The sequence below is a fragment of the Anabas testudineus genome, chromosome 1 (genome assembly GCF_900324465.2).
Source record: "Anabas testudineus chromosome 1, fAnaTes1.2, whole genome shotgun sequence".
Classification (NCBI taxonomy): Eukaryota; Metazoa; Chordata; class Actinopteri; order Anabantiformes; family Anabantidae; genus Anabas; species Anabas testudineus.
In genome coordinates this window covers 24,014,982-24,036,670 of record NC_046610.1, presented here as the reverse complement: position 1 = coordinate 24,036,670, position 21,689 = coordinate 24,014,982, and the positions used below count along the sequence as shown (strand labels likewise).

At 39.3% G+C, this 21,689-nt stretch overlaps 1 protein-coding gene across 5 annotated transcripts; it reads right to left on the bottom strand.

The window, feature by feature from the left end:
* Positions 1-5,344: 5,344 nt before the first annotated feature.
* Positions 5,345-20,799, bottom strand: si:dkey-237i9.8 (platelet endothelial cell adhesion molecule). 5 transcript variants are annotated; one of them, XM_026359915.1, is made up of 14 exons: positions 20,623-20,799; positions 20,477-20,512; positions 17,581-17,877; positions 17,003-17,284; positions 15,865-16,134; positions 15,344-15,616; positions 14,557-14,835; positions 13,864-14,136; positions 13,058-13,159; positions 10,209-10,262; positions 9,718-9,834; positions 7,081-7,137; positions 6,464-6,486; positions 5,345-5,579 (listed from the first exon to the last, which is right to left on the bottom strand). In XM_026359915.1, exons 1-14 carry the CDS (start codon positions 20,663-20,665, stop codon positions 5,478-5,480), a joined length of 2,208 nt encoding a protein of 735 aa, XP_026215700.1. In that variant the 5' UTR covers positions 20,666-20,799; the 3' UTR covers positions 5,345-5,477. The 5 variants fall into 5 exon arrangements, with proteins under 5 accessions (XP_026215700.1, XP_026215701.1, XP_026215703.1 ...); XM_026359916.1 differs by having other exon boundaries at positions 9,718-9,807; positions 20,623-20,798; XM_026359918.1 differs by lacking the exons at positions 5,345-5,579; positions 6,464-6,486; positions 7,081-7,137; positions 9,718-9,834; positions 10,209-10,262 and adding exons at positions 11,210-11,770; positions 12,910-12,940 and having other exon boundaries at positions 20,623-20,795.
* Positions 20,800-21,689: the final 890 nt, after the last annotated feature.

Here is a 21,689-nt window from a genome sequence, read left to right as displayed (position 1 = left end):
GATTTTTACAGAGTAGTGGCTCACCCCTTGCATTGCCTCTGCAATGAACATGAACTGTTGTTGTTTAGTGTTCTCCTGCTGGTGGCGTTAGAGCCTCTAATTTCCTAGAAAGTACCATGGAGGTTTGTTTGCTGTTAGTGTTTAGAATTTCCTTTTGATTACCCTTTTCCAGCCTGGTGGGCATCAATTCGTCTTCTAAGATCTTCAGAAAGCCCAATCATCCAAGCTGTGACACTTCTACAAACTTGTGCTGTCATGATCCGACTCTGAATCACCTTCAACGGAACTGATAATTATAGAGGTTCACAAAAATAAAGTCATTTTCCACAATGAATAAATGAAAATGTGTAGTTTTTTGTTTGTTTGTTAGTTTATAGTATATTTCATATATATATAGGACATATTTCTTTCTATGTGACAGTTATGTAAAAACTTCAGCATAAGGAAGCAGCAGATTGTGATCAGACTACAATTTCAACAGAGGAGAGAGAGACTATGAAACAAAGACAGTTACGTAGATAAGGACAGTCATGTTCCCTATTCTCTTTATAGTCAATCTTATAGAGAAACGTTGTTAGGTAACTAACTGACAGGTAACTATCTGGATGTGAAATGTTATTCCTGATAAAAAGTATTATTATTATTATTATTATTATTATTATTATTATTATTATTAATAATAATTTTGAGAATACACTACTGAGTGATCAGTGAACAATATAAAATACTGAACTTTATCATTTTTTATTTTTGTGCACAATATGTCACATTGTAGTAGACATGACTATATTGTAGCTTATACTAGTAATTTGGGATAGAATTTTCATAGTGTCATAAATACCTCCAAAAAGACTGGATCCTACATTACCCATAATGCAATTGAGATCATTTTTCATTAGGCTGTGTTAAAATCATGTGGGAGGAATTAAGGAACTTTACATGTTACAAGTTGCCAATAATCACATAACAATAAATTTGTATCATCATAGAGTAGGTGACGTGATGATTAAAATACTGTTTACTGATATCCAGTAAACGGTATTCTGCTTCAATCCCCTTGGTAAGAGTAGACAACAAGTCTTTCAAACACTATGTCCAGTTTGTTAAAAATGGGTTTTCTGGTACAGTGTAAATTGGAAGTCCAAAACCCAGGTGGAATATTGTGAGAGTTATCTCCTATCTATTTATGTCGTAGAACACTACATCACTGGCCTGTCATTACCTATGTCAGCCAGTTTCTCCTATGGTAAGTTGGCTTTCTCTGCCATAACGGCAAGTACCATTAAAAGCAAGTAAAGTTAAGGAAGAAAAGGTAAAAAGTAAAACTTTTCTACCGTAACAACTGTTAACGTTGATGAGGAAATGAAACTGTTGAGCTCCTCCACCTGCTCCTTGACTCAATCTCTACCAAACAGTTTATGTAAGTCTGTTCTTATTTCTCTTGCATTTGATATACAAAGATATTGTTGATGCTTCATTATAGAAAGCAAATTAGATCATAATTTACATTTGTGTGTGTTGCAGCTGGTGTTAGATAGAGGTAAACTGTGGACTGTATAACCTCCTCCGTTGTTGTTCCTGATATTTGTTCCATATTTTCCCATTGAAGTTTTGAAATTTGAGAGTCTAAAAACACAATTTGGATTAATTTATTTTGAAACTGTAAATCACACTGAATTGAATTGCCATTGTGTTTGAAAAGCGCCATATAAATAAAGTTGACTTGACTTGAGATTGTCCACAGTATTTTGGAAACCATCTGCTGTTATCTCTGTGGATAAAGGTGGAGACTGACAGTGGTAGCCTTAAATTACTACCATATAAAGTTAGTAGTATTTCTGTGTTAATGCCATCAACTGCATGTTAGTTTAAGTCATATTAAGGAACATTAGAGCCTTTATTTCTAAGTCTCGGACTTTCAAGCTGTTACAAAAATGTTCTGGTTGCCAGAGAATCAAGTAGCTAATTAATTAGTTACAGGCTCCATATACAAGGTGTTTGGCAAATGACCACAGTACTCTGTGGACTGATGTTTACTTTGCTTTTATTAGATTTGGTCAATATTTCACCAAGGATAGATTCAGTGTGTGCTGTTATAGTGTTTGTAAAACGAATACTTCATATACTGCAGCACCTAAATGTGCCAGTACACAATTTCTGCTTTCTTTGCAGTAAAGACCAAAAGACACAAGATTTGTCTCAAGTTCTTAGATATTAATCATACGTGTCATGACTTTCAGGCCCTGTTTTTTTCGAAGGCACTGACCTCTGTGATCAGATTGGCTAAATGTTTGGCCTCTGTGCTGCAATTTGTCACATAAAAGAAACCAAAATATATATTTTATCACAATATTATGAATTTAACAGAAAATGCAAGGTTTTAAAATATAACATGTAATTTTGTTTTAAATTTTGTAGATAAATTCACACTCACTGTGTTTTTTAATGCATGTTTCAATGCAGCACATACAGCCACACCTTTCATCCACTTTCACAACTTTTGAAGTCACTGGTACAGATAGAGGCTATCTGTTTATTTTATCAGGGATCATTTTAAATGCAAATATTGTCCTGGCTGACTGCAGTTCTGCAAATTTCATCTCCTTTTTATTGTGAGTTTAGCTTTTATGTAACCAGGTCTGAACACTGTGCTGTGGATGGTAGGAAACAGTAGGAATCTTTTAAAGAATTTCTTACTTTCTTTTTTTTTATTTTTAATTTGAGCTAGATAGCTTGACAGTGGACAGACAGACAGGAAACATAGGGAGAGAGAGGATGTGACGAGCAAGTAAAAGCCCCACTTAAACAGGCATCTATGCAGTTACATGGCATGTGTAATAACCATTAGGCTGCCAGTGTGCTCCAGAGATAGAAGAGAATTTTTAAGAAGAATAAAATAAAAATAAATAAATAAAATAGAATATAGCAGCTAACTAGACAGAGATTGCAGTTAGTAAAGACCTAATACTGAGCTATAAGACACTGTAAATTTGATTTAAATTGTCCATGTGGTCGCAGACATGACTCTAAATGACTGATTATGCTGTTGTGTGATGGCCGTTTAAATAAGCAGCTTTTTTTTTATATAAATAGTTCATCATATCAAACAAAAAAGTAAAATGTTAATGTGTTCACCACTTGCTGTCCCAAGCTATTAAAAAATAGCTATTGCAGCAATGTGGAACAAGTAAAATTATTGTATTTAAACCTTTAATGTCAGTAGCCTGAAAGTATCAAAATATCTTAAGTAACTTAATGTATCAAAAAATAAGCAAACTTATTTACTTTTGGAGGTATTTGGTGAGGTTTGACCTTGGGTTTTAAACAAATGTCTGTACCAGATATCATGTCATCTGACAATTGTGCAGACATTTTAATCTGGCCCAAGGTGACAGGCTAGTGCTTTACATAGTTTTGTACTTATAATTTGTAAAGTAACTACAGCTTGGAAAAAACATTATACTATATATACTCAAAACACATAAAATGTAATTATAAAATGAAAAAAATATAAGCACCTCTGAGGTAAAGTAGAAGTACTTCATATAGAGTATTCTGTACACTGGTGAATTCAAGTCATTCAAAACAACAGCAGGAGATAGTGAGCTCTCTGAACCACAGGGACATGAAGAGCTGCCAAAGAGGAAACTCAGTTGTTCATATTCAGTAATAAGCCTGATGAATTCAGAACAGTATGACAGAATGAAAGATGAGGACATGCCGATCGACGTACACAGCCTGGGAGCTGGTGTTTGAACCATTTGGATGAGTTCAGGTCATTAAAGCTTAATGGAAATTTAATAAGCATGCTGTCAGAGACAGAGACAAGGAACACTTACCTTTAAATACATTTATTCAACACAACAACAAAAAAAAGGGCAGTTGCCATGCCAACACTAGCAGTGCAGACCCTGGAGTCCTTGAGGTCATGTGAAGGCGGACTTTCAATTACATGGAACTCTGAATATGACGCAGATTTATAATTGACGATGCGGGTGCTGATGTCATATTTGAAATGACTGAGGATCTGAATGTTCCCCTACTAATGTATGTGAGAGGACACCGTTTATATATGTCCTCAAAAAGAACATCAAAATGGCAAATGATGGGTCATATCCTACGGTATAGGATGGCATATATTCCAAACATGTGGATCTCCAACATATAACTAAGAGTTGATATTGTGAATTACATCTCTAGAAGCACTGGGAAACTGGAAAAACAAATACGTTAACCCTGGCCATCGTGCAGCGTCTCAGTCATGAGGCTTTGAGCCTCTTGTTCTTTTTACTCTGAATTTGCAGTGGCCTTGTGAAACAGTAACACAACAACCTTAGCTTCCTCTGTTTGTGGCACATCACCCCTCCGCTGCATTACCACTAAATGTTGCTTTGGTTATAACGGCCAACAGCAAAAGCAACTGAAAACACAATATTCATATATTTTCTCCTTAAAAAGAAACTTTTCATCTGATGCTGAAAAGGTAGGAGACATAAGTCAAATATTCACTCTCCATTTAAATCCTATTTATATATCACAAACAGAAATACATGGATACATCTTACTCCACCAGAGTGTCATCGTAAGCTAAAACGTTATCTAAAAACACTGGGATTATGGGCAAACAATGAAAACAGTCAATAATAACATTAAATTGTCAAGGGTCAAAATAAATCAATGAAAAAACAACCAAACGATTAAAAGCAGAACAGGCTGCGGAGTATCTTGTATTAATTCAGTCTTTTTCTGTTGCACATGAAACAAGTAGATATTATATTTTATCACTCTACACATGTAGAGTGATAAAATATGTTTCCTGTCTTATATTTTCTTTTGATACTGTTATTATCTCTGCCATTGCCTCATTTTTTATTATAGATTCACATAGTATCATAAAAGACAACAGTGACAACAGCAGGCTGAAGGAGCTGGAGAAGAGAGTTTGATTAATTACTGGTACAATGGCGCCTCTTAGCGGTTTCTAGTAGGAAACCAGCACTATGAGCTTTCACAACAACTAAGTGACTCAGTCAGTGTATGACTGAGTCACTTAGTGTTGAATTTAAACATATTACTATAGTCATAATCAACAATACAGCATCTGACACATCTAGTTGGACAGGATGTGACATTATTCATCTGCTGTTCAGCTGCAAATGAGCACATCCAGCTGTTATTTTTTCCACATGTGATTCAGCAGTGGGATGTGAGTGTGGCCTGAAACGAACAGCTCTGCGCTGGTGCTTCCTCTGTAAGATGGCTCTGTTGCTTTAATATCATGACTCACCATCATATAATTAGTGTTTATCCTCATTATCTGTGGGAATAGATAACAACACAGTAATGATATGCGACATGTTTTATTAGGATAAAAAGTATTTACAGCTACTTTAGCATATGTTTCACTGATTGTGAACTACTGGAGTAGAGTAAAGCAGAGATAATAAGTTGGCAGTGAAGAGGGTTGGCGCCAGTCACTAATCCACTGGCACTGGCAGGTCTTGGTAATTGTTGACCTCTGGACTGAAGTGATTATACTCAGGTTGTTCACCGTTGAACTCAGCGTACTCTACCGAACCCTGCTGACACACAAAGCAGAGACATTTAACTCTGTCACAGCTCATTCACACGTAATCCTGATCCTTAAACACCGGCACACAACACAAAACGCACATCAGTGTTGTTTAATGTATATTTGAACCATCTCAAGATACAAAATAAGGTAATATTTAGTAATATGTACGCAACACAATTGCCTCTGCATAACTTCAAATCTAATTTGAAGGTGCATTATCATCCATCTTCCTAAGTGCTAAGGGTTTGAGCGGTGCAGAACCTACACACTGCAGGAGCAAATGATTGGAGTCTGCTTTCCTGAGAAGCAGACAAACCATTATAGGAGAGAGCCAACAGCACAATCTGTCATCATGAAAACACATCAATGAAAGAATCATCTGTTTTTAGATCTTGAGGTCACGTCCTTAGCTTATTATTTCAAATACCTCTGTCAAATACTGCCTTGAATACCATGTAGGGACAAACAGGGAACAGAGATGGGCTTGGAGGTAATTTGACTGGACCGCAGCACTGATCTGAGGAGGAGATATGGAAGGAAGCAACGGCCCAAATGCCTTTGTTGTTGTCTGGAAACTTTGACGCCCATTTCCCTCACACTCTGGATTATCTGCCTGCACAGGGTGACTGTGACCAGGAGGCAGATGTTAATTCAGTACAAAAGTAACATACTGTACAAATATATGTTGTTATTTAAGTTAGTGTGGGGAATGTTTATAATACAGGACACGCCGAGTTTAAATGGTAGACAGGTGAACATTTGAGCCTCTATATATTTAAATGCATTATATAACCCATAATTACTCATAAAATGTAATCATTCAAAGAGGCACATGTGTTGGACAGTAATACAATAAGAGTAAGTGTTGTTGAGCAGTCAGTTACTCACATGGTCACGATGGTCAGCAGCACCTGCAGGAAGAAGCATCATAGGTTAGACATGTGTTGGCTGGGTGTGGAGCCTGCTCACTCACTGGCTGACCTCTGAGTTATTACTTTCATTATTATTACTGTCATTTGACAGTTGGGATGACGTAGCTGACCTCGCAGATTCACTTGTTCCTCCTGTGGAGAGGCCTGCAGTTACAGCCAAGAACGGCTGTCATCTGAATCAACATTGAGAAGTCTCACTCACAGATGCGTCTTTGAATAAGAATTCTTTTGTCAGTGCTGAACAGGAAATACTTGAAACAGGAAGTTCCTGACAGCAGTAATAGGATATGGTCACAGTTCTGTAGAGGCCTGGGTAAATTGTCCTTCTATTACTAATACCAGTGCTCAGTTTGTAGTAATGACTTGTTTAATGCTGATATGTTGCCAGTCGTGGACAGTCAATCTTACAGTGCTGATACTGCATAGTCAGCAACTGGCAACAGTAGAGTTTGAGGGATAATTATTAAAATTAACCTCCTTTTATAATGACATTTAGTAATTGAACCCAGTGTTACCATAAAAAGTAAATATTCAAGAAATGAGTGCACCTTTAAAAGATATGGTTACACTCACCTTGTGGAGAGTTTTTGAGCTCGCTGTACACCGTGTCAGTGCCTTTTCTCAGGGGGGCTGTCAATACAAAAAAACAACACAAGATTAAGTTTGGTAGAGAGTGTCTGTTTTACCTTCAGGTACAGAAAGTTAAAAATAGTGAGGCTGTGCCACATGCTGTAAGTGGCATCTCTGGCCCGTTGGGACCTTGAGTACAGAACTGTAAAGAGGAACGGGACCAGTATCATAAACCAGCCTGGCAATTAGTTCAACCCTTCCTGTTTAGAAGGTCTGGAATGGTTCTGGAAATCTCATCAGCTACAGTGACCTGGAGTGGTGTTAACCATGGGTAATTAGGCCCCTCCCAGGAAGAGCTGGTCTGTCTTATCAAATATCAAGGAATGTGAGTGAAGCAGAAAAAGATGGGTTTGGTGAGGAGGTTTAGTGGGGACAGTGCAGAAATGCATGTTCAGTGGGTTTAATGGCTGGATGATTGGTCTGGCTGAGGTAAAACCTTCCACTCTATCCCTCTCATGACGTCCTTTGATGAGTTGTCTTTTGGATTACTGTGTGATTAGAGGATAAAGCAGGTGGGACCTAATGCAGACTGAATGAAGAGGCAGGGAGGTTCAATTCTAATAAAACTGTTTCTTTTAACTAATAACAAACAGGTCTTCTCCAAACTCCAGAAAAGCAAGAACCCTAAGAAACAACACAAGGCAAAATCAGAGGCTGAATGGAACTGAAACAGGTCCACGAAACCAGCAAGCCGTCCAATGTGGGGAGTCCAAATCAAGGCTCTACCTGCAGTTCACTGCTCTTCAACCTTATGATCAATGCCACTGTTGAAAAAGTTAAAGACAGAATAGGAAAGTCACTGCACGCTGATGATGGGGCACTTTGGATCAGGGGAAGAAATCCAGAATATTAAAAAAACAAAACAAAACAAAAAAAAAAAGTGAGATGCAATAGACTGATTTAAGGAATGTTCAAACAAATGGGGATTTTCATTTTCAATAGCAAAGTCATATGTTTGCAGGCAGTATTAATCAGTACCACTGAAATGATATGGAAAGTCCTTAAACAAGTTACACGTAAAAGACAAGTGTAAGTACAGTAGGTCAATAATGCAGAGTTATTTGTCAGGATGAGATGTGGGAGCAAGCAAGATGTTGTTGCTAAACAGGAAGTCTTAGGCTATGGTTGCATAGTGTACATGTCAGAATAAGAATCCACTGTTAAACAGCTTGATGCAGAACAGGCTCACGCTCCTAGACTTTGTGGTGGAGCATTGAAAACAACACCAAATGGAAATGGGAGAAATACTCTTACAGATAAGGAGAGTGAAGCTTATGCTGGTTCATTGGACATCATACATTACACCTTATAAAACCATCTTAGAGGAATGCTGGGAGCACAATGAGTCCATGTTTTATAGTCTACGGTTGATAGGGAATCCTGAGGCACAGGATATAGGCGTACACAAGATAAACTTCAGTCCCACTGTTCCAATATCGACTATACCTCTGTGGAGATTCACTGCTGCATCCACAGATACAGCAACAAACACTCAAAGGAAATTTAAACTGTCACCTATATGGACAATAGTACACAACTCAAGACATTCATTTACACAGAAGATTTAAAAGGACCAGGATGCATTTTTAATCCCCTCAGTATGAAGTAGCAGTGAAAAGAGAGCAACAAACCACTTTTCAGTTTACACAACTGAGCAACTCGCAGTATAGTTAGCACTGCAGTAGGTGGAAGGAAATAACCTGAGTGCTGTGATTGTTTCTGACAGCACTTTCAAGCACTAAATGATCATGCAGACGGGTATTTTATGCTAAATATGGAATTTCCGTAAAGTAAGGCTAAAGGTAAAACAACAATGAAGGATCGAATGTATAAAATTTAACAAGAACACTGGGACATCAGCACTAGAGGAAGACGCCTTCATGACATACAAAAACATGTAGACATGAGTAGAACCTGGAGCACAAACCGATAGGGATACTCATCACACTGAGAATAACTACTACACTGAAAGTTAATGGGATTCTTATTATGTATTTTGGATTATATATTTTGGATTAGAAGCAGAATCAGCTTTATTGGCCAAGTTTGCACAAGACAAGCAAGGAATTGGATGTGGTTTGACTCCGTCTTTTGCACTCTCTGGTTGCATGAAACATTAATCATTTACATACTTAGTTGCAACATGGTATATATTTTATCTTCCTGCCAATCTATTGTTCCACACTCCAGTCCAGTAGGTAGCAGTGATAAATGTGTTTGTTGTTTACTTCACCAGTGGTTTCTTAATTTTTCAGGATATTCTAAATAATTATACTGGCAATACACAATATTTGAGATGCATCTCACTGTTTTTACCCATTTTCTCAGATTAGAAATGGCTTTCCTTTCTCCGCTAGACTGCTTTCCATCAAAGTAAATGCAGTATTTACACGTAAAAACCAAAGCTACAACTGACTGTAGTCATTTATTATTTATTGCTTGAAAAAACAATCTTAAAGTAACATCGTTGTTCCAGTATTTTTGCTCACCCAAAATTTGGGTTGCTATTCCAATACTTTCTGTGAGGGGGTTGGAAGTATTGGTTGTGTGTGTGTGTGTGTGTGTGTGAAAACTGGTCACCCTTGGCAGGATCCACTGGTTGGGAGTGCACCACCTCTGTGTACTCTACATCAGCTTCACTGGACACCACGCTGCTCACCTCGTCATTGGCTGCAGGAAGCATGTGAACAAAATTCTCTGTAACACACGATGATCCGTCTGCATGTTTCATATTATTGAAATTAACATATTGTTTCTTAAGCATTTAAGCTCACTCCTGATATTAGAAATAGAAGTAGGGTGAAATTCATGCACTTGCATTTTGGAGCCCTTAGCCATTTGACCATGTACCAGTGAATTGTGACTATTTTGTCAAACTATAATTTCCAAGTTCAAGAGTAAAGCTGAATGGTTCAGTTTATAGAAACGTGGATGACAAGTGCTAAAGTGCTGCAACTGAACTAATTATGGCGCTAAAGCTCTTTAACAAGCAATAGGTCCACTACTGATAAATACATTTAAATGGAACTACAGAGACAATAATATAATAGAACGTGTGCCACCCAGCTTACCTGCTTCAGGTGGTCGCTCACTCCACACACTGACTGCAGCTTTGGCCACATTTTCTGTGAGACACAGAAAGACGTCCATCATCATTAGTTAGTTGCCAAACCAAGGACTGAATAAAGTTGTAAAAATTCTGTTCCGATTAGATTAAATTGACATACCTTAAAAGGTAATTAGCAGTAAAAATCACACATAGCAAATTGCAATCCTAACAATTATACAGCAAGTGCTTTATTGTATAGTTTTACTTCACTGGCAAATACACTTATTGTCTTTCTTGTTGAGTTTAGATGAGAAGGATACAAGCAGATAGTAAATATTAAGCTACATCCAGATATTGGTTTGACCTTGTGTAAAAACTGGAAATGGAGAATTTAACCAAAGAAGGCTGAACACAGCATTTCTGTGTTCTTTTGTGGGACACCTCTACAATATCCACTGAGGGTCAAGGCTTTCTTTCTCCTAAACCACATATTAGAGAAGCAGGGTTCCAGTTTTCCTCTGGTATACACAGGAATCCTCGACTACTTTGTGCACAATAGGTTGTTAATTCAGCAGCGGCTGCACAGTAAGTTCTGGTAAAAACAACTTCCCATTGTGACTTCCAACTTGGTAATGTCATCTCACACACAGCTCACAAGGCTTATGTAGTTCATTTCCTCTACTCTGCTGCATGCATTCAAACTTGCCTGGCCGGAAATCAAATAAGTCCCACCCCCTCAATGCAGCATGTTTTATCAGCACCAACCCCCCCAATTTGCCCTGGGCCAACATCAGACGTTTCTTGCAGGCTCTATTGTTTCAACTTTTTAAGGAAGCCTCTGCTCTGTTGTGTGGTCCCCTTTAGGAATTGAACTAACTTCATATTGTGTTGGTATCCTTGTGCTTTGCATGCTTCCACCATTACAGAACATTAACAACATTTAATAAGAAACATATTCATGGACTTTCCTTTTTACCATAGAGGAAATTTGCCTCTGGAGCAAAATAAATGTTAATGACACACTTCTAAATAAAACCAACATCTTTATTCTACAAGCACCTCCACCAATCAGTTAAGGGATGAACCAAATTATATACACACATTTCCTGTTTTGATGATCAAAGGTATATACAAATCAATTTGTCCCCAAGTCTTTTTAAACATGCACATTAGACAAATAATGGACATGCAATCACATGGATATAGTGAATGAAGAACAAAAGACAAAGACAGTAATGTTAAGTACAAAATCAAAGGTGATCAGGAGGAGGGGAGAGGGAGCAGTGGGCCCTGATTTCTATCTCGTCCCTCCTTTCCACCGAGTCCACTCATGAGTGAAAACCCCCTGACATCACAACTACCATTACTGCCTTACTGCCTGATCCTTTCCAAGAACTTTTTTCTTTTATTTGAAGATGTTATTAAATATAAATATTTAAATCCCTCCTATTGCAGAGCATCTCTACACTGTGGCTGGGATACTGTAGCTGCTCCTGTTGCTGATGTCAGTGGGAAGCGATGCCACGCTATCTCGCGCCCCATTGGTCACTCTCCCCTCCATGCCATCATAGAGTGATGCTGCGCCTGGAAGAAGATGATAATGGGTGCTCTAAACAGTTTGCAACAGCTGACAGTCAATGCCATCTACCATGACTGAACTATTTCAGCAGCTTCTTCCTTCTTTCTATAACAAAATCCTACAATTCTCGCCTCTGCACAACATCCATACTGGTTGTTTTAGATGATGATGCTTTAACAAGGCTGCCTGTCGTAGCAGCTTGGTTTTAAAAGTGCCAAAATTAGGTTCACACTGATTATTTATATATTTTATTTATATAATATTACTGCTTAACAAATATGTTGTATGCATTTCTTTTCTTGTTCCTCGAAAGAAATGAGCAAAGCATTTTTTTTAAAGACCGAACACCTGTATTGTTGACATTTACATTTGCTATCTGACAATCGTCTTCTTTCCTATGTGCTACTATTCTCGTTACATTACTGCCTCGTTTAATGAATTTGTACATAGATGTGCATCCTTCTGTCTGTGCACAGCATACAAACAAACAAACAAACAAACAGGGGACCCACCCATCTAAACATTGCTCCATAGATCCCTAATTGTCAAAAACTCTGTGAATCTGTGGTGTATTGAGCAGAATCAGTCTGCAAAAACAGATGATTGAGATAACTACCAACAGGATAATGGACTTTAACCTCGGCCTGGAAGTTTGAAACTTTTTTCTAAGTTCCTGGATTGCTTCTAGATGCTATCACTTTGACCAAAGACTTCCTCTCAACCTATCCACCACACTTCCCCCTAACCATCTTTAGTCTAAGGTCCATCTTGGGCAGACACTTCTGGCCAATATAAACTATTTCCTGCAAGGTCGTCAGGTATGGAGAAGTTGTAGATATCAGTCTCAGGGCCTTCTTGTATGACGCAGAAATTATGGGTTTTCATTTGGAAAAGCTTTACTATGTGGAGATTAAGTGACATGAAAAATTATCAACCAAGTTTCAAGTTCTTGAATCTCACATTGTGCTAATGTTTAAATAAATCTATAAATTTGTATTCAATCAAAATACATACAAAACAACCAGTATGCTTCTATAAATAGCAGAAATAACACTATTACAACCATCTTAATCCACTATTAAAACTAGATACACTAATACTTCTTCTACAGTATCTGAGGAAGCAAGTAGTCGAACCAACTCACACTGACAATTCAGCTGCTGCTTCTCTTTTACCTACAATCAGAGAGAAGAGGTGAGAGGAGCGGGAGGAAGTAGGTAGAGGAGGGTTGGTTTTCATACATAGTTAGCTATAAGAAGCCCGAGTTTCTGGAAGACTGTAGGTCTCTCTACCTCTCTTGGATTTGAAGTACAGCACACACACCACCACCAGCACTATCACCACTAGCAGAGCAATCCCCCAAATCAGTGCTTGCTTCCACACGGCCATGTACACTGTAGAAAGAAAACAGGAATTGAAATGAGATTCAGTGACAAATGAAAAAACAACGGGAAAAAAAGAGTGAATAAAATAGGAAACAATGACAAAAACTGTTGTACAAAGGTCAAAGTAAAAAAGAAGTATAGTGTAAGTTTGTTTGTTCTCAGGTAGGAAAGTGCTGCTGAATTGGCCATTCAAAAAAGTAAGGTCTGATTTTACAGTTGTAAGATTTTTCAAATGGAGATTTTTCGAATGGAGGAGAGGTGGTCAGCTGGTCATCAGTGAGAACACCTGGATTCCTAGCAGGCTTTTGGTGACAATCGTTCTCAAGTTGATGCCGGTTCTATGCTGTATGGAAGGTCTGGCTGGGAAGACCAGAACTTCTGTCTTGAAGACACTGGATTGAAGGTGTCTTTCTCTGAGATGTGTCATGAGACAGGATAGTCATCCAGTGGGAAGAAACATAGAACAAGCTGTTTGTCATCAGCAAGGTCATGTGAGTGGATGATGAAATATATAGAGAAGATAATAGGGCTGAGAATGGAGCCCTGTGGCACACCTGTGGAGAGGCAATGACAGTTGCCCCTGCCAAGTTCACCTAGATAACCTAGGTGAACCTAGTAAAAATACCACCTAGTAAGAATGTCAGGTTTAATCAAAGAACACGACTTTTAGAGCATGTGGAATCTCATCTAACATGAATACTCATGATTCTCACCTTCTATAGTGATCATCTCACTCCGGAGGACTCTGTTGGCCTGGTTGGAAGCTTCACATTGGTACGTGCCGCTGTCATCTTTGGTCAAACTCTCGATATGATAGCTCATGAAGCTCACATTGGAGGTGTTGGTTTTCAGCTTGTTGCCATTGTGGTGCCACTTAAAGGTGATTGGTGGTGTGCCTTTGACACCACATAACAGGAGAAGCTCTTGTCCTTCATAGACTCTTGAATTGTTGGGATTGACCACCACATTAAGATTGTTCAGAGGCACTAGGAAGGAAAATGTAGAGGAAAACAGGGGAGACTGTTCAGGAAGAATGTTTAGCAGGGTCATTATACTGGATCAAGTAATTGTCAAGTTCTAAAAATAGGCTTCTTTACTATGAGTTGGATGACAAGAAAGATCTTCTATCCGTGCAGTAAATATGAAGCTACAGCCAAACAGAGGAAATTTGCTAGTCTAGCCTAACTTAGCAATTTCTCTAAAGAGTGAGTGAGAAAAACAAAACGGAACCAGAAAGCAGTTTTGAAAAAATGTCCAACTATTCCTTTAAATTATTAGTTACAATAAAATGTGTCATAAAGAAAAACATTTACACATTCACTTCAATTTGCTGAGAAAGGTTGTGTAAGTTGATGGAAAAGGTGAGTAAGAAGTAAGATTTTAAAAATAGAAGCTGAAATATTTACCTATTACAGTCCCGTGGAGTCTTTTACTGTACTGCCCCTCCCTGTGCCTGTTCTTAGCCTCACACGTGTAACTGCCTATTTCATCAGGACTGGTGACCATGATGGTGAAGTAGGCCTGTTCAAAGGGCCTCCTGACAATGAATGTGTCCTCTACTTTGCCATTTTTCAGCAGTGTGTAGTTTATTGGCAAACTGCCAGTGTGCGACTGACAGAGGATCTTGAAGGACTCTCCTTGGACTGCGCTGCCAATCAGTGAAATCTCTGGAGTGGAAACAGAAACTGAAGAGAAGAAACAGAAAAGTCATGTTCAAGTTAGCCAAGGCAGTAGCTCATATATTCTAACCAAGGCCGTGGACTGTGGCCACTGATGTCATCTTTAAGTTGTGGAGGATGTACAACAATCACTTTTTAAACATTTCTAAAAGTAGGTTTCTCCTAATGAAATGACTTGGCTGAGAACCTCATGACATTAACTAATGTTTTTAATGTCATTAATGTTAATTAATGCACTCTTATTTTCAAGTGTTTCCAAATGGACTAAATGTTATCTCAGTACATTTTCATAATGCCAGTGGAAACACCTGATTATTTATTATTATTTGTACAAGTACAAAACCACTTCCCTGTAACTAGACTTAACCAGAAACAGAAAACTAGGTTGAAATGTTTCACCACTCATCCAAGAAGCTACTCGCATGAGCTACTGGGACGTATCTTTTACTGTATCTTCTACTCTATATGCTGTATATTAACTTATGCATCTGACAGAAACGTTAAGTGTGTTTACCTTTAGGACGCACAGTCAGGGTTTCACTGTGCTTCCTGATGCCCTTGGCTTCAGCTACACAGGTATAGTTGAACTCATACTGCAAAGCTTTGCCAGAAAACACTCCGGGGCTTGTTTGGGTAAGCGGGGTCTGCGGTGGTTCAAGACTGTATGTCAGCTCGCTACCAGTGAGTCTTTCAAAAGCATATCTCTCGCTTTTACAAGTTAGTGTCATATTGTCCTTTTGAAAGATTTCAGCTGGAGACATGGTGACAATGGGGGCTGAAAACAGCTCTGTGCAAAGACAAAACACAAATCATAGTCCTAATGTGGACGGACTTAATTAATACTTAATAATATACAGGAAATGCTGATTAATCAGGAAACTGACAAAAGACAGTGAAACTAATTCTAAATATATAGAAATATTTTAAAGAAAATATTATATAATATATTATAATATAATTTTTTAAAACAACAAATTCCGTTTTCTCTCCTCAGTCGATTTCAAGGAGAAAAGCTTTTTTATTTTGTTCACTCACCGGTCACTGAAACTGTCTGGTTGACGACTTTCTCTATATTTCCCGTCTCTAATCTGCACTCGAAATCCCCAGGTCTGTTTGCCTCCGCAGTCAATCTGCGGTTGACTTCAGTGTTTCCGCTGCTGAGAAGGTGTGTTCCCTGACTTAGGTAGAGGTTGATTCTTTCAAAGCTGGAATGTGAGTTCCTGACAGTGCACGAGATATTGAGCTGGTCTCCTTCAAAGATGTTGGACGGAGGGTGAATCTCCATAACTGGTGTGATGGCAAGCTCTGTGGAGCACAATCAAAAGACTGTAACAGCTGACTGCTAGATCTGAACTAAATTCACAGTGATCCTTCATCCTGGTCATTATCAGTTCTAGACATGGACAAAATTGTTGGTTATTTTAATTATTAAATCTAAACAGAATTACTAAAAACGAACACATGAAGACATTGCTTTTGAGTTGTGGTTTAACAGAAGCATTAAAAAAAACAAACTAATCAAACTGATAAAAAACGATGGCACCCCATCTTCATCTGTTGAGGCAGTCACTGCAATAAAGTGATTTTTAAAGATTTCTGCACCTGTCAACAGGTATTTTTAAAGACCCACTTCAGTTTTGTTGCTTGTCAATATGCATTTTCTGTCAGGGTTCAGGTTTTTAGGAACCATTTAAAATACCAGTCACAAGTAAAAATAAAAGGTTTTATGTAAAATAGAGGAAACAAGAGATAATACAAAGTATAATAAACAACTAGAAACTTGGTGAGAACAAAGTAACAAACAAAATGAGGCAAAGGAGTAGGTACTAAGCAAAGCTAGACTGAAAATCACTGCTCCAATGCAGGCAGAAACTCCCAGGCTCACAAGGAGCAAGGCAGAGGAGAGACAAACAGGGTGACTGTCTGGAGAATAGTAGTGAGACTAAACTGAAGTGAAAGACACAACACGGCTGCTTGGAGATGGTCTACACCCTTTAACTTTAACATGTTTGTCTATAATTATTCTCCTGAGACAACTGTCTCTATAGTTTTCTGTGATCCATGTCCGGTGCCATCATGCCATCATTTTTTAAAAGTTAAAAGAAAAAAGTTAAAAGAGTTAAAAGATGTTGAGTTGAATCCCGTTTCTAAGTAATCTTTACATTCTACCTACCTTTGACTGAGACAGTAACAGTGTTGCTTCTCTCAGACTTCGCAGTGTCTGGCATTATGAAGACAATATAGAGACAGTGAATGCTGTGGATGCCAACGCTGCTGATGGAGAAGTTGTACTGTAACTGGTTGGAGTTGTCGAACTTCTCGTGAATCAGTTTGTAGCCATCGTAGAAGTAGAAGAACATGGATCCGGTTTCACCGGGTGCTGTACATGTGGCCACTATCTTCTCCCCTTCAGTGACCACACCTTTGTCAAGGTGGAGCACTGGTTTGGACAAACCTGGACCAAACATTTACAAAAGGAGCTCAGAGTTAATAAAATGGTGCCAAAGTGAAACTGCTGCACCCAAACACAATTCCCACGTAGTTTAATCATGAGAATGTGAGATACAGAATCATGTTATTAATGATAATGGCTAAAAATGTCCAATATGTCCAGTCTGCAGGAGACAGCTCTCCAACAAATGTGAACATTCATTTCTTGAAATACAAGTGACACCCAGTCGGAGCTTGCCTGTTACTTTTATCTGTACACATCCAAATTCACCTGAACTCCTCCAAGGACGACAAACCAACCTGTAACTGTGAGTTTTTCAACTTCACTCTTCATCTCTTTGTCCCCCATCTTGATTTTGCACATGTATTTGCCCGAGTTGGTGGCCCTGGCCTCTGGCAGTGGGTACAGAAGATCCTCCGAGGTGCTTGAGTTCTTGGTGTAGACAGTTTTGCTGCCCTTGTAAACGGTGTATTCGCGACTCAGCGGCTCACTTCCCGAGCTGCTGATGATGGCTTTACACCTCACAGTCACATCGGTGCCTCGGGTCACGTTAGTGCTGGGCTCGATGGACAGGGAGATCCTTCTTATAGTGAATGCTATAACAAGTACATTTGAATAAGTCAATCTGCCAGTGCACAACAAATGAAGAGCCATATGTTAAACATTTACTTAAAAAAATACACACGGTCTCTTGAAGATCTTCGGAAAACTTGTGTATCTAAATAGTTTTCACTGTGTTTTTCACCAGGGAATGAAGTATTAAATACATCATGTATATATTATAATGGTGACAGTCTGACACCATCCCTGTCCAGCAGCCAGGTGACTGAGAGGACTCAGGTGAGTAGAGACCTGAACACGCTTCACTCCACAAAGGCTGCAGGGTCAGCTAGAATCAACCCAAGGGTGCTGAAAGTTTGTGCTCCCCAGCTACGTGGTGTTCTCCAACACATTTTCAACCTCAGCCTGCAGCTGGAGAAAGTTCCTCTTGGGTAGGAAAAGTCATGTGTAGTTCCAGTGAATAAGACGCCACGTCCCAGTGTCCTCGATGACTAGAGACCAGTGGCTCTGACTAACAGGCTGAACAAACTGATCAGGAGAGCTGGCTCTGTTCTGGGGGTGGAGCTGGACCCTCTACATGTGGTAGCTGAGAGGAGGATGCTGTCCTAACTCCTCTAAATCCTGGACAATCATTCCCACCCACTACACAGTGTGCTTGTGGACAGAGCAGCACGTTCAGCCAGAGACGGATTAACATTAAGTGCTCCACAGAACGTCACAGGAGGTCCTTTCTACCTGTGGTCATCAATCTTTATAACTCCTCTCCCCTCTGTAAGGGGAGGGGGAACTGACAATGTCTTGTAATGTAACTGTTGTCATTCCACTCTGGACTATAATTATTGACCTATTTTCATCCGTCTTTACATATTCGGTTCGATGTTATTCTGTATTTGTGTTCATGTGGATCTTTCCTGGTTGTGGTTCTTTTTCTTTCTGTCTATATTGAGAACAACTGTAACAAGATGAAACTATTTCCCTCTGGATTAGTAAAGTTATTTGAATCTTGAATTGAATATACTTGAAATCCCATCAGCTCTTAATTAGCTTTTTATTTTAAAGAAGCTGGTGTGAGTATGTGCCTTCCAGCTCCTTCATTTGAGCTTTTATATCTTGTTATGTGGAGGTTTCTCGATTTAATGAAACAATTAATTGTTTCACAATTTAAACATGGATCAAACTCAGTTGCATTTAGCTGATTTTGACATATTTGGAAAAACAACCACCCATAGTCAGTAATAATACAGAGACTCTGCGTGGCGGTTGGGAAGTTCATATGTTTCAGTGGAATTTCATCATATCGGTGTGATGAGCATCAAGAAACAATGCTTCTATTTTTAGTAAACTGAGACATTCCTTGCTGATATGCTGATGCTAGAAACATCAGCGATGATACACTTTATAACCTCTCCATGTATATGTGGTTTATTAAATGGAGCTAGGTGTGTGGAGTCCTTAAAGCAGCCCACTAACACCATAGCTGACACCTAGAGGTCCAAACCAGCCTGTTAGAACAGACCGTCATCAGCACAATGTAAAGGTTGTTCTCTTATTTCTGCTTTCAGCTTCATGAGTCCCTAATTTGCTTATTTGCCTTAACTTTGGTTCAGTCCAGTGTGTTTGCTTCATTCTCAGCCTCACTGCCTCTGAGTTGATTACAGCAGCCAGACTCAGTCATTCACACGGCCTCGAGTGAACAGCGACAAGAACCTGAACTGATCCAAAAACTGTGGATCAGTTCACACACTCCTGTGACTCACAAGCGTGAACAGGTGAAATCTAATGTGTGAGGAGATATTGCTTCATGTTCATGTATGTAAAAGGAGCCGGTTCATATGTTAAAAAAACATCCTGATCCTCAGTCTTATCTGCATCCACAGGGCAAAGCAAGCCGCCGCAGCACATCACCTGGTTTTACTCACATTACATGTATTCTAACATGTAGAATTACTAAAACAATGAACTATAATAAGTTATTAAACCAGTTGTTCCAGCTTTCTCATCTGGAGACCAGCATTGTCTGTCCATCAGGGAAATATATAATATTTTTAATCTACTTCAGTAAATAGTATTGGTTCATTGTTACAGTTTACTTCAGTAAACGATCTGAGTATGTTTTCCACTACCATGTTGAATTGAATTAGACTGTGTTTATAAAGTGCCATATATCACTGAAGAGTCTCAGTCGTCCTTCTGATGGAAGTCCAGTTGCTATGACTCAACTTCCAGATTATAAAGGGCCAGTTCACCACAAAATGATCTGGTAGCACCTAACACAGTACATATATCCATACAGCACCTTGCAACAAGTATGAATTTTGCTTCCAGCCTTGATCTGCCCTGTTCACAGAAACTCCAGAGGACAGGGAGGTGTGTGACGCTGCTCACTAACATGTTCCCAAAGCTTCCTACCACGACTTTTCCACCACCACACGGCTCCGATAACAAACAGGACTCCTTCCTCCCACTCTCCATGTGTGTTTTAGTGGCTGACGCCTTTCTGTTAAGGAACTTGTCTCATATGAAGAGTAAAGCAGTGACACTACTCCAACCACTGTACCCCCCACGACAGACAAATCTGACCCTAAATATATTGCACAGATGACTGGAAGCTGACTTAGAGAACGGTATACTCACATCGCTGAGCGTCCACTTCTGTCCCTAGTAGGACATCTTGGAACAAGAAAAGAAAGCACCAGATTAGAGACAAAGTGAAGCACTCTCCCAAAAAGAAGAGATCCAAAGAGCTCCTACAGAGGAAGGTAAAGGGTCAGGGGTCTTACAGCTGGACACGAATGTGTAGGTGAGAAGTAGCAGGAGGCCCATCCTGACGGAGGAACACCGAGGGTCCCAACGCTGCTGGCTGTCCTGGAGGTCAACGGACTTGTGACTTCACTGTGGGAAGGGTGGTGTATGTTGGGGGGCAGATCTGGAAGCGGTGGGCGGGAGTGGACACTAAGGTGGTGCTCTACCTTAACCACTCAGTGGTCAGCCAGGGGGTGGCAGTTATCACCACAAGCAGCCGCCAGTTTGGCTTAATTTGACAGGAAGTGAGTGTTGTTTCCTCAGGAAGTTCGTGCCACCCGGCTCTTTGCTGTTGTGGAATGTTCTCCTCTGGCTGCAAGTATGTGTGTACGTGTGTGTACGTGTGTGAAACAGTAGTCACAATACTGCCGGACTGTTTGGGGTGCAGCGGGCAGGTCTTTGACCTCTGACCTTGTCTGGCAGTGCTGAGCAGGTAGAGAGAAGATGGGAACAGCATTGTTTGTGTAGTGAACATAATGGTTGAGCTCAGCTACTGAAAAGTGTTTTCACTGACATAAATCTGAGCCTGGCTTTCTCCAACAGGAAACATGTAGGTGGAAACTACTTGAACTAGTACACATACTTTCCATTACTGCATGCCCAAAAGAACTGAGGTCACTTTTGAATTTAGACATTGGTCAAGAACTCAATTTAAGATGTAAATCAGCTAAAATGAAGTCTAGCTCTTCACTAATGCCAAGAAATAATTCAAGCTAACAATCTGATCAACCAAGTTCATTAGAGAGCACGTGTCTCCTGGTCAAGAGGAATCCAGTAAGAGTCTGTCTGCTGACGAACAGCAGCTGTTGGTTGGTTGAAACGAGCCCCGAAATAATATTGTGACAAAATATTTTATAAGAGTAAGTTGTGTTTTTTGAGTATTTAATTTATATGAAACACAAAATCAGTTAACTTTTAGGCTTTTAGCAAAGAACATCCTCTCCCAGTGATTATGTCTCCTACCAAGCACATTTGCTGTTGTAAATATAAATTCTAGCAGCCATTTAAAAAAAAAAATCCCCAGTATTGTCTAATTTTAATTAAA